Source organism: Bidens hawaiensis, unplaced genomic scaffold (genome assembly GCF_021521415.1).
Source record: "Bidens hawaiensis isolate Kalapana, Puna unplaced genomic scaffold, B.hawaiensis_p1.1 tig00018902_1, whole genome shotgun sequence".
NCBI classification, from domain to species: Eukaryota; Viridiplantae; Streptophyta; class Magnoliopsida; order Asterales; family Asteraceae; genus Bidens; species Bidens hawaiensis.
The window spans coordinates 220,646-243,496 of NW_027492871.1; the positions used below are offsets into that span (position 1 = coordinate 220,646).

Below are 22,851 nucleotides of genomic sequence, written 5' to 3' on the forward strand. Positions count from 1 at the left end.
ATCAATATGAGTTATGCCACTTTCCATGTCAATAGTGGCGAAGCTTGGACGTGAGAGCCGAGCGGGGGGGGGGGCTCAAAATGTATTAAAAAAATCATAAACGAGGGGGCCGGGCTCAAATTTTCGGAAGAAAACGATTAAATTTACACTACGTATAAAATTTTCGGGCAAAAAATGGATACATTTACACTACTGCGAAAAAAACTAGGGGGCCGGGCTCAAATTTTCGGCCGAAAACGGGTAAATTTACACTACGTATAAAATTTTCTGGCGAAAAACGGATACATTTACACTGCTGTGAAAAATACAGGCGGGGAGCGGAGCCAACCCTGGCCCTAATGAAACTTCGCCATTGCATGTCCACAAAAGACGCCGAGACCAAGTAAGTTTTGTTGCTTCATTAAAAGCCTCGCTATCGATCCCTTCCCAACCCAGATATGATTTAAACTTTGATTTACTTGGTGAATGTGTATGCGAGTTTTAAAGTTGTGTGTGTGTGGAATATTTAACCATTTATTTGTCTTGGAGAGGTGGGTAATAAGGTCTTCTATTAAGAGATGAAGGGTTCAAATGCTTCACGACAACAAGGTGTACATAAAAATAGTTAATAGACGTAGAAATGAATTAGAGCAAGGCATTCAAAAAAAAGTAACTTTTATTTACTCAAATCGGAAACACCATTTAACACCATAAAGGATTAAAATTACGGTGTTAATGTTTGTTTACATGATCAGCCCTTTGTGCAAATGTTTATGATAAAACTAGCATTTTAAATAAATAGTTAGAAGGCTTATTTTTTTTCATATATTATTATTATTATTATTATTATTATTATTATTATTATTATAAAGAAACCAAAATAGCCACCGCAAATTGTCGGACGGTTTCTTCCGCAGCCGTTGTTTGCAGCAACAAACATGGTCGGCGGGCCCTTATTATTTATAGTTGATAATTAATAAGTGTAGATTACCACAACTAGAAAATTATAATAATTTTTTAATTAATAATGATTTTAAATTTTAAACTAGGGGTGCAAACGAGCCGAGCCCGAGCTCGACCAGGCTCGAGCTCGGCTCGTTAATTTTTACAGCGCTCGAGCTCGGCTCATTTCGAGCTCTATTTTCAAAGCTCGAGCTCGGCTCGTGAGTAGATTTTCAAGCTCAGGCTCGGGCTCGGCTCGTTTATTATATATCAATTATTTTTTATATAATTATGATAACTTTTATATATTTTTTATTATAAATTTATGTATAAAATAATATATATTATTTAGTTATTTTTAATTATTTTATTATAACATTATATATATTAATTAATAATTATTAAATATATATTTTAAAAAATTATATAAATGGCAAGCTCGTTTAGGCTCGCGAGTCGGCTCGAGCTCAATAAGTGAAGCTCGGCCTCGGGCTCGTTTATTAAACGAGCTTACTTTTAGGCTTGAGCTCGGGCTCGATCGAGCTTTTTAACGATCGAATAGCTCGCGAGCAACTCGGCTCGTTTGCACCCCTATTTTAAACCAATAAAAAATAACAGAAGAAATACATATATACCTTTTAGTACAATTATGAAATCACATTTATATTTTAAGGTTTTGATTAAATACAAATTAAATTAATGTGCGAACGTACTGTGAGAATCAAATATTGTAATTATATATGCAACATCATCATCATCATCATCATCGTACTCAGTATATCCCACCAATAGCAATGCTATGGTAAGGTCTGAGGAGGGTAAGATGTAGACAGCTTTACCTCTATCCCATAGGGATAGAGAGGCTGCTTCCGGTGAGACCCCCGGCTCGATAGTAGTTTTGCATCAAGCCTTGGACATAAGGCACATAACACTCAATCATCGGGACACCGGCTGATTGGTGCATGTGCCCTTGTCTTTCGGCTATCAACGCCACCACATGATGCCTGATTAACCTTCCGCCACTTTTAACGTTATTTTCACGTGATTAGTAAAATAACGTAATTATATATACAACATAGTGTATTATATTGTAGCGCAATTAGAACATCAATAGTGTAATTACTTACATAATTACATTATTTGTATATATAATTACCCTGTTTAATTGGTACAGTTAGCATATTAATTTAATTTGTAAAATAACTTTTTCAGATATTTTAATTATTATTGATTTAAAAACTTGCAAATATGAATTTGAATTTTACATTTATGCATGCTATCAATGATAAAGTTTTTGAGCAGACATTTGTTGTCAAATCTATCGAATTATAAAAGCATGTTGGTGTTGTATTATTGGCTAAATTTAGGACCCATTCAATAGTTTATAACCTATAATGCTCTGTTTTGAGGAATAATTGTGTACGGGTTTTTTTGTAATGCTATTCTACATATAGAAAAATATATGATGCAATAATTAGCACAATATAATGGACTTATAATTTATTTTGCAGCAAGTATTTTAAAGTGTAAATTTTACCATGCTTTGTTACCTTATATCTAGTAGAGCTGGAACTTCATCTGAAGTTATGATCTCTATAATACCTTTGGTTTAAACTTTAAAGTTTTAAGTATAAAATAAAAAATAGAAAATAATGAAAACATCTGGTTAAACGCTCGGGTTAAAAGCGCAAAATTTATGAGCTAGTAAAGAAAGTGAGATACACACATGCCTTCAGTTTAACATGTTAAACGACGGTTTGGTTTAAGAAAAACTATATTGTATATTTTCATATTTGTTAAAATGAAAAATAAAGGGGCCTAAATTGACAAGTGACGATTCTATAGTTTGGTTAGTTTTGTAATATGTGTAATTGAAAGGACTAGTTGTGCCAAATTAGGAAGTTAGTTGATTAATTAGTCGTTAACAGCTGTATAATGACGAACTCGATGCAATGGAATGAGTAGCTAAGACTTCAACGATTTTCTCTATGTTTCTTCTTTTCGGTTTCTATTAGCTATCAATATTTATGCATTTATATGAGTACAATCATAAGTTGTCATCAGCAAACAACCCCTACCACAAAGACATGTCGTTGCAATAGGGTGCTTGCTAGATATCCCGACGACTTGTTGTTGCAATAGGTTAGGCGGGAGAGGACGTGCTATGGTGATGCTTACTTTCATCACGCCTACTACGATGAAGTAATAAAGGAAGCAGGGCAATAATTTGGGTTTTTGTTTTACGTTGATCTATTGTTTATCTTGTTGTTTTAAATGTGTTTGTAGTGATTCAATACATTTTTTTTTTGCATTTAATGATTTTGTATTTAATATTATATACATAATGTTATTAGATGTACAAAGCATGTTAATAGCCATAATATACGGACCTTGTCTACTTGTCTAGTAGGTTTAGGGTTTGAATTGATTGGGATTGGGATGTTAAATAATTGTAAATATGGATTGCCATGAATCTCTCAAGATTGTGACATATATGAGTACTTACAAAATATGACTGATAATAAATCCCCTAGTTTTGTTATTTTTTTCAGAAATATGTTGTAGTTGGATTAGTTTTATATTTTTTTTGAACCGCGACTTTCTCAGTTAAGTGATAACTCGATCGCATTCACGGCCTCGTCACTCTCGGTCCAGACTATGTTGACATTATTGGGACCCACGCTGAAACCTAAGGATCATTTGGCATTCCTAGTAAAACCCCCGCTCACCCCGCCATAAAGGCACGATAGGTTTTATGCATCAGGGAAAATCCGGTCGGTATCAGGGATCGAACCCAGGTCTCCCCGTGTCTTCCCATCCTTTGCCTGGCCAACTGGGCTAGCCTAGCTTGTTTGGATTTGTTTTATATGTTATTTATGTTGAAATTCCTCTGATTGAATTTAATTTAATAATTGTCAATTATTGATGTGATTATATAAATCCAAACAATATTAATTTAGATCCGATCATTTGCCATGACAAATTATAATAATAAAACAGACAAGCCTAGAATTAAGAAAATGTACATCAGGTCAGTGGCGGTCCAAGGTTGTTGGAGGCCTAAAGCTAACCAAAAAGTTTGGGGCCTTTTCAAAACGCTTTTAATATAAACCCTTCTCGTTTATCAGTGCTTGGGACCGGTAATAATAAACTAAAACGTTTGTTGTTGGCAGAGTTAAAAATATATCCTATTGGTGATTCAATTAACCACCCCCCCTCCCCCACAGTTTTTTTTTTTTCATAACCGGACTCGTAGGTACGGTGTCAATTTGACATTGAAATAAGTAGCAAATAACAATGTAATTTGAAAAAAAATAACCTCAATAATCAAGTAGCAAAATATAACGTATTGAAAGATTCTAAAAGATTAAAAGCTGGACAACAATTAGGCAAAAATTAGTATAAATTGCTAATTAAATATTTCTTAAGATAAAAGACATAAAGTGTAATTAAGAACCTCAGCCGGTTGACCAACAAATCACACTGAGTTGTCAAAATTGGTGCACAAGAGTTACCATAGGCGATAGCCATGAAATATCAATTCTCATATAAAAAAAATGAGTCAAAACGATTAACATTCTAGCATAAATGTTGATTAATTGATTCATCGTTGCATTCCATCAATGTCCTTAAATTGCGTGCCTGGAATGTTCTAAGATTATTGTTTCACTTATCTTCCATGCCTTCATCCTCGCTTCACCAAAACGTATAAAACCTAATATACATTTTTTTATTAAAATTTGGGGCCTTTGTATTTTTTGGGGCCTAAAGCCCTGGCTTGGCCCAACAACACTATTGGGCCGGCCCTGCATCAGGTTAACTTGTGTTTAATTAATACAGACTTAAAAATAAATCCATATGGTATATTGTATGTCTTGTTACGAATACCTCTTGATCTTCAAGAGTCAAGAGTTTGATTGTTGTCACATTTTAAATTTAGAGATTCTATTCTTGATCAATGTGATTGCCAAGCTAGTTGACCAATGTGTTTCGTATCCATGTTACGTGCTTTAAAATACCATCAATTTTTTATGGTTGCCCACCCTACTAGATCGTTTACATAAAACTTAGATGACAAGACGATGTTTCATTCGTTCACTGACTTTTCAAGGTTACTTTAACGATACATTATTTTTCACCAATCTCCACTTGGCGAGGACGTGATTTCCACTACCCACATTATTTTCACTACACTTCATTTTTGTGTTTACTCATATTTGATCCACTACACACTCTCGTATTGGTGGGTGGGGGGATGCATATATATAATAAAAACTCATTTAAGTTAATAAAACTCTGTAAGACCCAAAAAAAAACAATTCAAATTAATTCTTTACTAATCTGTAAAAAATAAAAATTTATATAGAAGAAAATTATGTATATGTAAGTAATGTAACATATGTAATATCACATGCGTAACGTGCATGTGATGTGTGTGTGATTTTTTGAAATTGAATCATAAATATTTTATGTTTTTTTAAACTTACGTAAAGATTATTACATTTAAGATTTAAGATATTAGAAAAAAAAACATTAACAATTTTTCTTTTGTTTTTTCAAATAGTAATTTCTCAAGTTGGTTTTCCTTCTCTCTATACATAAATTAAATAATAATTAATTATATATGTCTCTTCTAGTTTTCTCTATTTCGGGTCTAGCTAGCTCCTTACAATGTCACGTGTATTCGTACTGTAGATTCTTTTGTTTCATTTAGGGTTCATCTTTATAAGAACAAAGAATAGGTTAACATACCACACTCAAAATCTTGTTCTCTACCATCACCATACAAACATCAAAAAGCCTCATTTGTTTTGGTCTTCCCATCACTATATACACTCTTCTTCTTATATGACACTTAATTAGTTGTTCACAAAAAATGGCATTAGAGACAATAATATATCCACAAAACCAAATTGGTAACTTTGGATATAATTATCATCATTTGTTGCAAGAAGATGATGATTATATTTTTAATGGTCTTTTGGAGGCTTCCAATAATATTAATCATCATCGTCAAGAATCAGCAGATCATGTCCATGCATGTTGTGACATTAAGATTGAATCACCTGTTGCCGCGGTACAACCCGCGGTTGGTAGGAGAAAGCGGAGGCGGACAAAGAGTGGGAAGACCAAAGAGGAGTTAGAGAATCAAAGGATGACTCATATTAAGGTGGAAAGAAACCGCAGGAAGCAAATGAATGAATACCTTGCTGTTATCAGATCACTCATGCCATCTTCTTATGTTCAAAGGGTAAGAGTTGCATTATTTAATAATATTGTTTAGGGTTAATGACCAAAATGACCGTTGACCGGTTCAATCAAAGTAAACAAAATGTCTATTTGATGATTTTAGTCAGTCTTTTGTCATAATGTTCATCCTTAATCTCGCCGACCTGCACACTTTTTAATTAATTATAGTCGACGGGATTTTCAACGAACAAGATCTGTCTCGTGCCATAAACTATTGGGTCGCTATTTTATGTTAAGTATCGTCGGAGCTTATACGGGATTATTTAGTCGTCGGCCAAGATATGTATTTTGAAGTCCGATGAGATATTTTTGGCGTCCGATGAGATTTATTTTGGTATCTGACGAGATTTTTTGAACAAGTGGCCGATGCTGATTGTTAAAAATTTCAAGTGTGATTGAAAGTGACCAGGTCGACGCGCATTATGATAGAAATTATAGAAATTGTTTAGTTAAATGGATACTTTATCAATATTGACCGGTTAAATTGACATTTTGATCATTTTCCCGGTTATTTATAGTAATATAATATAGTAATAGTTGATTTTCTTTTACACTAGCTCGTAGTTCTTTTATATGCATGTACGGAAAGAAACTAGCTAGATAGCTAGGTGTACACTCAAATTAACTTTTGAAATTAATCATCACAAATCAGAAAGTGACATAAACTAAATAGATGATAAAATAGTTAAATGTACTCAAATAAAATCATAAAAGGTTATATGTCCAAAAAGAGACTTGTTTTGTTTTAAAAATTGTCAAGACAAATTTTGTTACCTTATTACCTTTTTACCTTTTTAGGGTGATCAAGCATCAATAGTTGGAGGAGCCATAAATTTTGTTAAAGAATTGGAGCAACAACTACAAACCCTAGAGGCACAAAAAATAGCCAGCATCAAAAGTTATAGTCCCCTACCACCACAACCCTTTAGTTATTTCTTTACATTCCCACAATACTCAATCCATCGTGCTAGTGGCGGTGCCGGTGGTGATCCAACCACCACGGCCAAGAATCGGGCACCGACTATGGCTGAGATCGAAGTGACATTGGTGGAGAGCCAAGCAAACATTAAGATATTTTCGAAGAAACAACATAGGCAGTTGTTGAAACTGGTGGCTGGTCTAAAGTGTTGTTGGCTCACTATTCTTCATCTTAATGTCACCACACTTGAGGAAATGGTTCTCTATACTATTAGTGTCAAGGTTAGTGTTTAATTATATCCTTAATTCCTTAGTATTTAGTTTTTCTACATTAGACCAAATATATAGATAGTAGATGGTGACAATATTAATCTTCCCACACAAATAAAGATTCATCTAACTTCATTGGTTAGCAACGTATTTACGAGATTTCTTAGGTTTTTCAATAACAGGTTCTCATAATTATCGAGAAAACCATAAAATTTAGATAATTATTTATTTTACCGGAATACATCAAGATTCCCATAACCATAATTAATTTCTCAAACTGGTTTTGTATGATAGTGAAAAAAGAAGGGGACAAAACATGTTTTGGATTATCACTTTATGGTTTTCAATTCTCATTCAAAGTAATAGTTTTTCTTTTGTAATTTAGTGTCTTGCTATACTCAATAATATTAAGCCGTTCAGACATAATATGCTTCAAGATTAGCATCCATATTTCAGCTAGTGTTTACAATAAAATTGTTTTAAATTCAATTTATCTTACAGCAATAAAGGTTAAGTGTCGCGTTAGTGATACAAACTGTCGTTAAAAAAAGAAAATAAGGATGTTGAGATTATTATAAACAGAGCAATTTTTGTTTGTTACTATTAATTTTTTTTAAGAATTATATAAAAAAACCTAGGAAATAAACCTAGATTTTTTTTATATGTTTAATAATTAAAAATTATAGTCTATAGATGGCCTATATATATTAATTTACTGTAATTTGGTGTTATTGTGTTGACAGCTTGAGGATGGATGCCAACTGAATACAGTGGATGACATTGCAGATGCAATAAACTGCTTATTATGCAGAATTGAAGAAGACTCCCTTTGTGCTAATTAATATTAATTTCTTTTAATTAATAGTATTATGGCATTTTGATCAACTGCAATCTCTTAAGTTTATTACTTGGTAAAGCATAATTTCCATCTGTTTTTGTTTTTTTTGTTTTTCTTTTAATAGTTTTTGGTGTAGAGAGAGGTAGTGTTGGCTAGTTGAATTCGACTTGCAGACCCTTTTGATAAATAAAACTTATGGAATTCTTTTAAAATTTTGACTTGCTTATAACGAATTGCACACGCACACATGACGTAGGCTGTCGCGGTCTACTCAAAAACAATTAATTAAAGACTTAAATACTTATGAAGAGGTAGGTCCCAGCAAAGCCCAGTTGGACCCGCAAGACTCACCTTGAACAGGGACGTCTGCGCAACGACCAACTGCTCCCGCAGGACCCACCATGCTCAGAGAACCTTACGCGCAGTACGCCAGCTGTACCCGCAGGGAAAGCCTCCCAATGGTGAAGTACCCCGCTTGTTCCCGCAGTTGCGGATACAAGCCATCAGGGAAGGCTACCCGCACTGACAGCAAGGCTACACGCACAAGGCACTAGCTACTTCAGTAGTCACATGAAGGAATGAGCAAGGCGGGAATAATCCCGCCTAAATGAGCCAGTCCGTATGCTTCTGGAAGATCTTTTGTACTATACCTACTAAGGTATGGACAGAACAGACGATCTGACCAGAACAGCCCATGAACCAATCACAGGGTGACAGCTCACCGACAACAGTACGAGGAGGAGCACCCTCTAGTACTGTTTGTCATTATTAGCCGCTGCCTACTCACCAACCCTTACTATGGGACGTGCGCAGCCTACAGTTGGTGGAACAGTGCATAGCCGGCAGTAAAGGAACAGTATACAGCCGACCTTGTTACTGTCGGCCGTAGTCTATCCACCAACCAGCATGGCCTGTGCGTAGTCCACTGTTGGTAGAACAGGAATACTATTCAGCTGGCTGTACCTTCTAGGAAACCTACCTTCGGCTATAAATACTCCAACATCTTGGAATGGTAAGGACATCATCTGATATCTCGTTATCTAGCAATCTCTTAATATACACTTATATTCAGAGCAATCTAGTCTGATTCTCACGCCGGAGGGTGGTCACAAGGAGGAACCCCCCCTTCTCAGTGACGAGCTTACGGTGTCTGTTTTGCAGGTCCCCTGAAGAACAACCTTTTCTGCTGGACCTCATCCTCGTGGGAAACATTACTTAACCCCCAGATTATCCATAATCTGCCCCGGGTCACTTAGTGTTTCTTCATTGGCGCCATCCGTGGGTAAAAGCTAGAACTAATCCTTAGTTTTTTCAAAATTTCTGAAGAAATGGTTAACGTTACTCCGGTCCCAAGGCCAGTAAGCGACCAAGAAACCCCGGTAACCACAACCCCAGCAACTGGGGGGAACACCGGCGGTTATACAAATCTTACGAACACTACCCCGGTTACCCAAGCCGGGGCAAGTGCAGTAAATATTCCACTGGGGTTCACTGATGCCCAGTTGGAGAAACGAACGAGGGTCCCTCGCCAAACACTAGATCAAGTTAAGGCGTGGGCCGAAGCACGTCAGAAAGAGTTCCAAGCTGAGTTGGATGAACGCTTGCGTTCAGTTCAACAGGCTGACGAATTCGGCAGTACTCGCCAACATCTCAATATGAACAGTGAGTGCGAGTACTCAGACGATGAGCGGGAAGAATCCGATACAGACGCAAACCCTCGCCATAAGGCAAAAGGGAAGCGTAAGGAAACGGACTTCCAACCGACAAGGAATTTTGGGGAAGCCTTTAAACCAACGAATGCGGAGAGAAACCCGCGTGACTTCTCCAAAACCTTCAGACCAACTGCTGCAAATGCAGGAAAGTCAAAGTTTGCAAGGGACATTGCGGAAGCAATCGCCCCGAGAAGTGCCAAACAAATGTCCAACATTGGCACTTATAATGGTCTATCCGACCCAGAAGACCACTTGAACAGATTCATCGCGGGGGCAACCGTCAGTAACTGGACGGAACCCACGTGGTGTTATATGTTCCAGATGACTCTGGTTGGAGCGGCCAGGGCATGGTTCGATCGTTTACCGGTCCACCACATATATGATTGGGCGGACTTTCAGAACAAGTTCAGCCAACACTTCAGCCAACAAAGGAAATATACTGAAGAACAGTGGACGATCCTCAACTGCGTTAGAGAGGAGGATGAATCTTTACTAGACTTCATCACTGGCTTCAACTCCAAAAAGCTAAGTCTGGGCAACATAAGTGAAGATCTTGTTCGCGCCGCTTTCATCCAGGGCGCCGAATACCCAGAGCTTATCCGCACATTGACGGGTAAGGACGGCATGCCATCCACATGGGATGCCATCATGACAGCAGCCAAGCGCTTTGCCGAGACGGAGAAGCAACTGGGAAGGGATCTTCCCCAGAGTACACACCTCTACACGCAAAGGACTAGAGAAAACAATGTTCGGATCGCCCGGCAGAACAAAAAGAGGAAGCTAGGTATTTGGCAGTCAAGGGTAAACTTTGACACCTCATCCAGCTCTCACCATCTTGTTGGCAGAAGAAATAACACACACCCTTCAAGCCAAAAACACCGGTGGACGCCACTCACCAAAAGCGTCACGGAGATATTTGCCACTGAAAAGCTACCATGGCCAAAAGCTCCAATGATCCGGCAGCGACCTAATGCGGATCAGAGTAAATCCTGTGACTTCCACGGGACAAAAGGTCATAGTACGGAAGAGTGTACATCCTTGAAGGATATTGTTGAAGCATTCGTCAAGGATGGAAGACTGGCACACCTGGTGGCATCAATCAAGAAGGGAGGAAGGAACGATAACCGGTACCGAGGCAACGGACGAAAGCCCGTTGACATCAGCATCAACATGGTTCATGGTAAGATCAGAGGAATAAAAAGACGAACGACAGAACCATGCGCGTGGAAGGAAGCTGAGGTGCGCTTCCCGCGAGTGCCAGGAGGACCCAACAAAGAAGGCCCTATCGTCATCAAAAGCCAGCTGGGGCACTACATCACTTCTCGCACTCTTGCTGACAACGGCGCCTCGTCAACGGTGATGTACAGGCAGTTCTTCGACAAGCTAGATGACGAAGACAAGGAACGCCTGGAAACGATCTGCGCCTCGATGGAAGGGTTCGATGGCAGCACAAACACCCCCCTGGGTATCCTATCTTTCCCCGTCACTCTTACGGACGGGAATCACTCACGCACAGAAGACGTGGATTTTGTCGTAATGAGGAAGCCACACCACACATACGACATTCTCTTCGGAAGAGACGGGATGGCAAGATTCAACGCCGTGGTATCCTCAGTCCACGGCATGATGGGATGGCCAACAGCTGAGGGGTGTAGCGATGATCACCGGCATTCCCCAGGTATGCATCGCATCTGTCTCATCTAAACCCAAACCAAAGATGGCTAAACCAACCATCACCGAACCAAAAAGATGGGCCTTCAACGGCAAGTACCCTGACCAGGCCGTTTCCATTGGCCCAACAGTTGTTGATCCCACACGCACCTTACTCAAGCGCTTATTACAGAAAAACGCTGACATCTTCGCGTGGACACCAGCTGACATGACTGGTGTATCCCGAAGTAAGGCAGAACATAAGCTCAAATGCGATCCGGCTGTTACGCCAATCGTACAAAAGCGCAGAGTAATGGGGCCAGAACAAACTAACGCGTGTAGAACCCAAGTCAAGGAACTCCTTGACGCAGGCATCGTACGCGTTAGTAGATATCAAACATGGGTTGCAAATCCCGTTATGGTTCCGAAGAATAACAAACAATGGCGCATGTGCATAGATTTCAAGGACTTGAACAAAGCATGCCCCAAAGATTGTTATCCGTTACCCGAAATTGATCTTAAGGTGGATTCGTTGGCACCGTTTCGCCTTAAATGCTTCCTGGACGCGTATAAGGGGTACCATCAAATCCACATGGCCGTTGATGATCAGGACAAAACCTCTTTTCGGACGCCCGATGGCACATTTTGTTACCAAATGATGCCATTAGCACTTAAGAATGCCGGGTCCACATACCAACGCCTGATGGACAACCAGTTTCATGCCCAAATTGGGAGGAACTTGGAAGTCTACATGGATGACTTGGTCATCAAAAGCCTTGACGCAGAAGCAATGTTGAAAGACATCGAAGAAACTTTCAACACGCTCAGGAAGATAAACATGAAGCTCAACCCGAGCAAGTGTGCCTTTGGAATGGAAGAAGGGAAGTTCTTGGGGGTCATCGTCACTAAAGATGGCTTCAGAGCGAACCCTGAAAAGGTCGAAGCCATTATCAAAATGGAATCACCTACTACCATCAAACAGGCTCAGACACTGAATGGACGACTAGTGGCACTTAATCGCTTTTTGGCAAACCACGCGGATAAGTCGTTTCCTTTCGTGTCAACGTTGAGAAACTGTTTAAAGAAAACGCACTTCCGCTGGACACCAGAAGCGGAAGCAGCTTTTCAGGAGATTCGGTCACGCTTGATCGAACTCCCAACGCTCACAGCACCAAAAGCGGGAGAGGAGTTAATCCTATACCTTTCCGCAACAGATAGAGCAACCGGGGCAGTCCTGCTAGTAGAGCGAAAAGGCATCCAGATGCCAATCTATTATGTCAGCCGTATCCTAACAGACGTAGAAACCCGGTACTCTACCCTCGAAAAATTAGTCTTAGCACTTATACACGCTTCACGCAGGTTAAGACGATATTTCCAGGGTCACCCAATCACCATTCTCTCCAACTTCAAACTTGCAAACGTTCTAGGCAAACCCGAGTTATCGGGACGCCTAGCCAAATGGGCAATTGAGTTGGGGGAGTACGCGATAAAGTATAAGCCAAGACCAGCCATAAAAGGCCAGGTTTTGGCCGACTTTATTGCGGAAGTGCCTGCATCGCGGGAAAAAGAGTGCCAGGAAGAGGCTCAACCCTCTCCAGCACAAGACATCAATGATGTCTGGCGACTCTACACTGATGGAGCAGCCAGTAACGAGGGTTCAGGCGCACGGCTGAAACTAACCAACCCAGCAGGCCAAGAATACACTTACGCTATTCGACTGGATTTTTCAAGTACGAATAACGAAGCCGAGTATGAGGCATTCTTGGCTGGGCTGAGAATTGCGCGTAAGATGGGAGTGAAAAACTTGGAAGCCCACGTGGATTCCATGTTAGTTGCCAATCAAATCAACGGGACGTACACGGCCGTGAACGACACAATGGCCCTGTACCTCGCACAAGCAAAATCCATTATGCGTGATTTCAACGACTGCAAAGTCATACACGTCAAGCGAAGTGAAAACAAATCTGCGGATGCGTTAAGCAAGCTTGCATCATTAGCCTTCACCCACTTAGGAAAGGACATCCGCATTGAACTCCTCGAGACACCTTCGGTCCCGCACAAGGAAATTTGTGTCATCCAAACCGGCACAGAAACGTGGATGACACCAATAATAAAATACCTTGCGGCAGGTATACTACCAGAGTCAAAAACACAGGCAAGAAAACTACACTGTAAAGCACTGAATTATCAACTCATCGATGACATCCTTTACAGACGTAACTTTCTTGGCCCACTCTTAAGATGCGTGGACAACCAAGATGCTGACTACCTCCTAAGGGAAGTACACGAAGGCATCTGTGGAGTACACGCAGGTCCCCGCGCTGTTGTAGCTAAGCTAAACAACGCGGGATACTTTTGGCCGGGGATGCATACGGATGCGCTGGCATACATCAGAAAATGCAGGTCTTGCCAGCTCTACGCACCCAACACGCATCGCCCGAAGAATGAACTTGTTCCAGTCACCTCTTCATGGCCATTTCAGAAGTGGGCCATCGATGTGACAGGCCCATTTCCTACAGCAGCAGGAAATGTTCAGTTCCTAGTGGTAGCCATCGACTACTTCACCAAGTGGATAGAAGCAAAACCCTTAGCCCAAACAACCGCGAAACATATCAAAAAATTTATTTGGGAATTTATTATTTGTCGTTTTGGACTTCCACAGAATTTGGTGAGCGATAACGGCACCAACTTTGCTGACAAGAAGCTACAACAGTGGCTGAAAGAACTTCAAATCACCCACACCTTTACCTCAGTGGCACACCCGCAAGGTAATGGTGAGGTGGAAAGAGCAAATAAGAGCATCGTCGAAGGCATAAAGAAAAGACTCTTGGAACACAGATCCGGCTGGGTGGACGAGCTTCCGCACGTCCTTTGGGCAAACAGAACGCTGAAGAAGGCCAGTACGGGAGAAACCCCGTTCAGTCTCACTTATGGCACTGAAGCCATGGTCCCGGTCGAAATTGGTTTACCCTCACCAAGGGTCTTGATTCAGCCAGAAGACAATGATACGGAAAGACGGTTAGATCTTATGCTAACCGAGGAACGCAGAGACTTAGCCGCAGTGCGTGAAGAGAACTACAAGCGACAAATGAAAAAGTACTACAACACGCGGGTAAAACTCTGCAACTTCAATGTAGGAGACTACATACTGCGTAACAACGAGGCTTCAAACCAAGAACGCCCAGGAAAGCTGGCCCCGGTTTGGGAAGGGCCATACATTATCAAAGAAGTTCTGGGAAAGGGCGCGTACCGGCTCGAAAGGCTCGATGGCACTCCCATCCCAAGAACATGGAATGGAGCTCAATTACGCAAATGTTATATGTAGATGAATTCCAAACTTGTAAAGGCCTAGAGCCACTTCTAATGGAAATGATTCTCCTTTCACAATGTGTTGATAGCCTTACCTTTATACTTATGAACTTCCCACACTGATGTGCCGGTATTCACCGCATAAATGGGGGAAGAAGTAAGTCGTTACGTGTGGAAGGCGGCAAAACCCGCATAAACACAATGGTAAAAATTTCAAGTTTTAAGGAAAACCTACACGCAGGTCAGATGTAAGTAAAGTTTAGCCATCCTTGTAAGTGCAAGTGACGGTCTTACCCGCACAATCACGAACAAGGAGGCAAAACTTCAACCTATCATCTACCACGTCCAAATGTTAACTTATTCTGAACACTTAGAAAATTTCAAAGGAAAAGATGAGGAAAACTTCCACGCAGGTCAGATATAAGTAAAGTTAAGCCATCCTACTAAGTGTAAGTGACGGTCATACCCGCACAATCACGAAAGAGGAAGCGAAACAAACTTATAATTTGCCACGTTAAAAAGTTGACTTATCTAAGTACTAAAGAAATTGCTAAGTTAGATCAAAACATGCGTAAAATAAACAAGGCAAAGAACTAACACAATCTTTATTCCATCAAATTCAAATATTACAAAGATTGCTGGGTGCATACCCGCATACAAAAAAAGCTATACAAAAGCAAAAATCTACGCAAATGGTGGAAAGGGATCTTCAGAATCAAGCTTCAGGACCACTTCCACTTGGACCCGCTCCATCAGTAGAGCGTGGTGGTTCAAGGAAAGCTTTAAGGATAGCTAGCCCATCATCAGCAGCAGCGACTTCGTTCACCTTCTCCACCACCGGATGCGGGAAGGCGGCATACTGGTTCACTGCTTGGTCATAAACAGCTTCAGTATCCACATCATACAAAGGGAAGTTGGAAGGCGGGATGCCTTTCTCAACGAACCCTAGACCAAGCAGGAAGCCGGCCTTTTCCCCATCCTCATGAGAAGCGTTGAGGGCTGCGCTCATAGCATCGTCATAAGACGTCTCTGAGAAGACCCGATGCACAACCTACAAAAAAGAAAAAATACAAGTATCAAAACCTTTTCTATTTACAAAGAAAAGCGTAAAGACATGAAAAGCTTACCTGAGACAACGCTTCTCGAAGAAGCCATTCCTTGGCAACCAGAGCTTCTTGGAGGGCGGCTTGAGCTTGGGTACAGGCGCGTTCGGCTTCACTTTTATTGAGGTTGGCAAGCAACACTTCCTTTGCAGCAGCCTCTTCGACGCCCTTTAGCTTCCGCTCAGTGTGGTCAAGCACGCCCCTCTGGTCCAGGATCTCTTGGAGCTTCTTCGCGTCCTCCATCGCCAAGGCATCATGAGCCTGTTGGAGCGCCTCTAATTTAGCTTTAAGTTCCTCATTCTCGAGGCGTAGAGGCTCAGCAACAGCTTCAGCCTTGGTGGCCCTTTCAGTTGCGTTCCTAGCAGTTTCCTTAGCCAGCCGAAGCTGTTCGTTAACAGCTTGGGCAGCCTTGGAACGGGCCTCGAGACGGGCCTGAACCTCAACTTCAAGGGCCTTGAACGCCTTCTCCTTCTCCGCAGCCGCGGCGGAGAGCCTTCTATTCTCCTCCCGGACAGCCCGCGCCTGAGCTACTTCTTGAATGCGAGCTGCTTTTAACTTGTCGTTTTCACGACAAAGCAGCTCGACGCGCGGCTGCATCCGGGCCAGGAGAACCCGAAGCTCATTGGTTAGCCTACCCTCCTGGTAGATAGCCATGGCTTCCCCCAACGCACCACTGGGAGCTGCGTGACGAGCCCAATCCACGCACTCCACAAGTGTGCGAAGGGTTGCTCCTCGGCGGATGTTCCATCATGGAACATACACTTCATTGGAATCCGACACTGCAAAAAACAAAAAGCAGTTAGGAAAATATGATATATAAAAAATATATATATATATATAATAATAGGCCAAGAGAACCCTACGCACCTGTAGGGTCAATAACAGGCCGATAGCCGCCAAACCCGTCACCTGAACCCAAGGGAAATCCGTCCAAGAGGTCAGGTAGATGGGAAGGAGGCAGAGGTTGGCGAGAAGCCCCGTGCATACCTGAAGGATCGGCCGTCGAAGCCGATGACGGAGGAGGCATGGTGAAGTCCGCCGCGGTCGCCGCTGCGGAGTTCGCAGCAAAAGTAACCGCCGGCTCAGTGAAAGATGCGGTAAAAATGGCACTGACAGCCGGCGGTGATGTCATCACAGCTGGAACAGTTGGCTCAATGGATTGAGCAACTGGACCAGCGGAAGCAGGCGCAGCCGCCTGGGTCGTCGCCTCAGGTAGGCTGACCAAGCCTACCGTCATGGGCGGGGGGGTACTCTTCCCTGCTCCACCCTGGAATGCGTCAACATCCACGCCTGCACAAAGAAGATAAGTATTAATGATGGAAAACTATGAAGTTAAAAATAAAGTGTACTTACGGGTTTTCTTGAGCCTAAAAGTGCGGACAGGCGGGGATGAACCCGATGGAGCCGGCCTCTTCACGCCGCTCACCGTCATCCTGGGCTCTCCGGAGGTAACAGTCGTCGCAGCCTCCGGAGCGGTGGTCTTATCACCACCGAGGTTCCCCGCCACCTCCTCGCTCTCGGCCTCGGAGTCAGACCGAGGCACCGGATCGGCAGTGGAGGCCACCTTCTCCTTCCCCTTCCCGCCGGCAGCCTTCTTCTTCCGCACCAACGGAGGACCATCTGCGGATTCCTCATCAGAACATAAGATTAGAGGAATTCCAGCAGAGGTTTCAACATTGAAGGGTCGAGGGTTGAATAGCGCCTTACCTGGCCGCCTGGCGCTCAGGATCTCGTGGCCTAGCGGGTAGACCTCCACGGACCGATCCGCCGTTTGTTCTAGGATGGGCAACTCGTTCTCGTCTAGAGCGCGAGTACCCATCCGAGCGGGACCGTCAGCCTCCCGCGGATACAGGAGCGACTGCAAGTCGTTCCCCTCTGAAATAAACAGGAAAGAAGTTAGAAGAGATTCTAAATCAACAAAAAGAAACAGAGCATACCGTAAGGAACAGAGTTCAAACCGTATTCGAGGATGATCGGGATCTTTCGCGCATCCGCATCCTTCCACACCCGGCTCATCCCGAGCATCACCATCCCGGACTCCGCAAACCGGTAAACCGGAGATTGGACTCGGGATATCTTCGAGAACCATTCCGCCTCCTGGTAGTTGGAGGCGTGAAGGCTTGGGAGAGCTTGCCCATTCTTGAATTTCATGGCAAGGGGGATGGCGCGAGCGGAGATGAAAAAGAACTCCCGCTTCCACGAGCGAAGACTACGCTCGGTTGCGCAAATCTTCAAACCCTTGATCCGGGTTATCAGGGTATACCACCCCTGGATGCACCTCCAAGTGTAGAAGGTCATCAGGCGGTCGACAAAGGGCTCAATGCCCAGAATCCGGCACACCCACTCGAAGTGGCGAATCTTCGCGATCGCCATCGGGTGCACCTCGTTCAGGTGTACACCGTGCCTCTCTAGGACACGGTACACAAACTTTGTCAACGGGAACCTAAGATTCCCATAGACAAAGAATGCAACATATACCCCGATCTTGCCTCTGGGGGCATCATACACCGTTTGATGGGGTTCAGGAAACTCAGGCTCGAGAGACTCGAGCATGAACTTCCTGACGATGTACTGATATAGATCGACAGGCAGAGCACACTGGCACTCGCCAGCAGTACTCTTGTCATCGGCATGCACCCCAGCCTCCTGGGCCGTACCCTTAAGATCGTAGGAAGACATCTTGCAGATGAAAGAAGAAAACGATTTCAAGAGAATGCTCGACTGAAAAGGTGAGTATTTGCCGGAAATCGTTTTGAAGATGAAGAGAAAAGTGAAAGTGTGGATTACAAAGAACCCTCTCCCCCTTTATATACTAATCGCAATTAATGCGATGAATTTAATGCGGAAGAGAGAGAAATCGAAGGTGCAATGAAACTATGACACGTGGCAAAAAGCAAGCTGGCAACAGCTGTTGAAAGGACGCGTACCATTAATTTCGCGGCCACGCGCCCGAAAAATCGCGCCCACGCGCCTGAAAAAGCGTCTGGAATGACTATGTACTGTCACGTCACCATAACTTCCTGCACGTCCTGACACAGTTAGAAGAAACCGTCGCACGACGTTTCAGAGGTTTGGACTGTTCTTATCCTTTCACCAACTCTTCGAATTTCAAAAAATTCAAAAAGATTCAAAAGTAAGCGGGAAAATACCCCTTACCTTGGCAACCAAGTAACTGTAAGACAGGTGCGGGTACAGTGTTAAGGCAAAACCTTTCATATACTTAGCACCCGCAGGGAATTGACGCCAGGAATACCTTGGAAGTAAAGTAACCGTAAGACGAGTGCGGGTACAGTGTCAAGGCAAAACCCTTCACATACTTAGCACTCTGCAGGGAATTCAAACCAAGAAGGATCTTCTGGGCCATGCTTGCGGAAACGGGAATAACATCCCCGCATGACGGGAACGTCGAGAACTATATTGTCTGAAACTCCAAGATGAAATTGGTGGTTTTAGCATAATTGATCACTATGTTGAAAACTACCAAAACCCCATGGAGAATCCACACAAGTGGGACTCAACGCTCCTGACTTGCGAGGAGGTTACAAACCTACCCGCTTCATACCCAAAGATCAAGCAGAAAAGTCGGGAATTTCTGCGTGACAGCAGGAAAACCGTGGGAAGAATCCCCACGGAAAACCTTAAAACTAAAAACCCTTTTCAAAACCCCTTACTAGTCCAAAAGTTCACCTCACTTATTAATAATTCATGAGAAGAACATTGGACTGGGGGGACTTGAAGAGGTAGGTCCCAGCAGAGCCCAGTTGGACCCGCAAGACTCACCTTGAACAGGGACGTCTGCGCAACGACCAACTGCTCCCGCAGGACCCACCATGCTCAGAGAACCTTACGCGCAGTACGCCAGCTGTACCCGCAGGGAAAGCCTCTCAATGGTGAAGTACCCCGCTTGTTCCCGCAGTTGCGGATACAAGCCATCAGTGAAGGCTACCCGCACTGACAGCAAGGCTACACGCACAAGGCACTAGCTACTTCAGTAGTCACATGAAGGAATGAGCAAGGCGGGAATAATCCCGCCTAAATGAGCCAGTCCGTATGCTTCTGGAAGATCTTTTGTACTATACCTACTAAGGTATGGACAGAACAGACGATCTGACCAGAACAGCCCATGAACCAATCACAGGGTGACAGCTCACCGACAACAGTACGAGGAGGAGCACCCTCTAGTACTGTTTGTCATTATTAGCCGCTGCCTACTCACCAACCCTTACTATGGGACGTGCGCAGCCTACAGTTGGTGGAACAGTGCATAGCCGGCAGTAAAGGAACAGTATACAGCCGACCTTGTTACTGTCGGCCGTAGTCTATCCACCAACCAGCATGGCCTGTGCGTAGTCCACTGTTGGTAGAACAGGAATACTATTCAGCTGGCTGTACCTTCTAGGAAACCTACCTTCGGCTATAAATACTCCAACATCTTGGAATGGTAAGGACATCATCTGATATCTCGTTATCTAGCAATCTCTTAATATACACTTATATTCAGAGCAATCTAGTCTGATTCTCACGCCGGAGGGTGGTCACAAGGAGGAACCCCCCCCCCCTTCTCAGTGACGAGCTTACGGTGTCTGTTTTGCAGGTCCCCTGAAGAACAACCTTCTCTGCTGGACTTCATCCTCGTGGGAAACATTACTTAACCCCCAGATTATCCATAATCTGCCCCGGGTCACTTAGTGTTTCTTCAACTTATAAACTAGTACGGGTAAGTAAGGTCGTCTCTATAGGGACTCAAGGAAAGTGTTAATTTTAATACTACTAATTTAATTATTAACTAAGTCGGACAGTCGATGTCAAGCGGTTTTTAGAAAAAGATTAATTAAAACTAAATGATTGCTTAAAACGATTTGTAAATAATATTAATGAAAAGTATTCATTCTAGGTTCGGGTTATGTGTTCCGTACGTTAATCACAGATTCTTTCGTCTTTGGTTCTATAATAATTGTTAATCCTATGGTTTGATTTATGATGACAAACGATAACTTAAACCGAATTGTTGACACAAATGAACCCGGACTACACAATTGCCAAATCTATGTCTAGGACAACTAATTCAATGATAAGGTTTGATGATTCTAGTTCAAGGACACAAGAGCCTAACCCTAAATGTTGATGAACAACCAAACAAACGTTACACAAATCAATAATCGCAAACACAAACCTTAATCAACCAAATAACTAATTAAGCAAGACAAATTCATATAAAATTAATCAAGCTATATTCATTAAGCACAAGAATCTATTCTCAACAGTATTTCACACAAAACCTTAGCCAAGAACGAACACGGGAACTTAGCCGAGCATCGACATAATCGTTAAAACACTTATCTTGATGAACATACGATCAATGATGGAACCGGAAGCTTCGGGATGGATGAAAGTCACCCTAGAACACCTCTTATGCCTCTGGAAGTCGTAATTTTCCGAATGGGGAGGGTAATGGGTTTATATAAGGCAAAACCTAATTTTTGTCGACTTTTAGCATCTTCGTGTATCGCGAAGATGTTAGGCCTTGCTTCTTCGCGTATCGCGAAGGACAAAATAGTCGTTGCCCCTTTTCAGCAGAAAAATTATTTTATTCACTTTAATGCCTCGTGATGCGTGCACTTCTAATCTCTTACCTCTAAGCCTTCATTCCAAGCCCATAAATATCCTTCGATAAGCTTCATAACTTCCAAGTTCCTGAAAACACATAACAAATTTTTGAAGTACCAATGTTCGTTCATTTATTTAACTAAAATAAACTAATTAATATAAAAATTAATTAACTTTTACCCAACCATTAACACACACGTTTGTGTGGGTGGGTGGATTGGGGGGGGGGGGGGTTTCTATGCACAAGAATTTTATTTCGAACAAATAAAATATTCAACTTTTAATTTTTTAAGAATAATATATGGGTAAATTATTTGTTTATAGAACCTACACATGTATAAATTATATGTAGAAGTGTAAACCATTTGTAGGTATATATACACTTACTACACACATGTAGGAAAATAAAATGTTTAAAAAACATATGAATAAACTAGTTTAATGGTTTTTGAATACATATAGCATAGATATTTGTATATAAGAAATAAAGTTTTCTAAAAAAATATAAACTACTGATAGAAAAGTTGGATGATTTATGTTTGTTCTTGTAAATAATTTAGTCAACTGTAATGAATCTTTCCTTAATTACACTCACGCAACGGAAACTACGTTCAACTAGAAACACACAAACGGATAACCATACCACATCTACCGGTCAGATTTATGACTCGACTTTTTCAATAATCTTGTCAACCGTGGTCTTTAAACATTTGAACACAAGTCATTCCTCGCTCTTCTTAAATCAAAACCGCACCATGTACGTCCATAAGCATGCAGAAAAATTTTGCAACAACGTTGACTAGTTTACTAAATACGGTAAATGCAGGAGAAATCGCATTTGTCCATAAAATAATCGTTTATCAAAGTGTATTATATTTTTGGTCTTAACTTTTTGACCTGTATATTTAATTAATTTATTAATATAAATTTTATCAATTCTTTTGTCACTATATATCTAACCCTTTTCACAGCTGTTGACACATGTGATGAAACAGTGTGAATAACAGTGTCTGCACATTAGTTCGTGCATTAGATGACAATATTTGCAGGCTGTTTTTTTTTAGTTTGTTTTTTATATTTATTAGTGTTACCCGTAACAATTTCACTTACACTTATTCAAAACATTTTCAATAGTTTAATTAACTAGTATTTAATTAATTAGTTTTGAGTGTTTAGAGTTATCGTTTGGTAAGTTTGTTTATTTGCATGCTTATCTTATTAGTTTGAAAGTATAGAATGTAGGAGTTTGAGTTATCGTATGTTTATGGAGTTA

The 22,851-nt window shown here is 41.7% G+C and overlaps 1 protein-coding gene across 1 annotated transcript; it reads left to right on the forward strand.

The window, feature by feature from the left end:
- The first annotated feature begins 5,797 nt into the window (after window positions 1–5,797).
- Window positions 5,798–8,227, forward strand: LOC143557329 (transcription factor bHLH94-like). The gene is made up of 3 exons (XM_077046431.1): window positions 5,798–6,172; window positions 6,970–7,371; window positions 8,103–8,227. The coding sequence occupies exons 1-3, from the start codon at window positions 5,798–5,800 to the stop codon at window positions 8,199–8,201; spliced, it is 876 nt and encodes a 291-aa protein (XP_076902546.1). The 3' UTR covers window positions 8,202–8,227.
- Window positions 8,228–22,851: the final 14,624 nt, after the last annotated feature.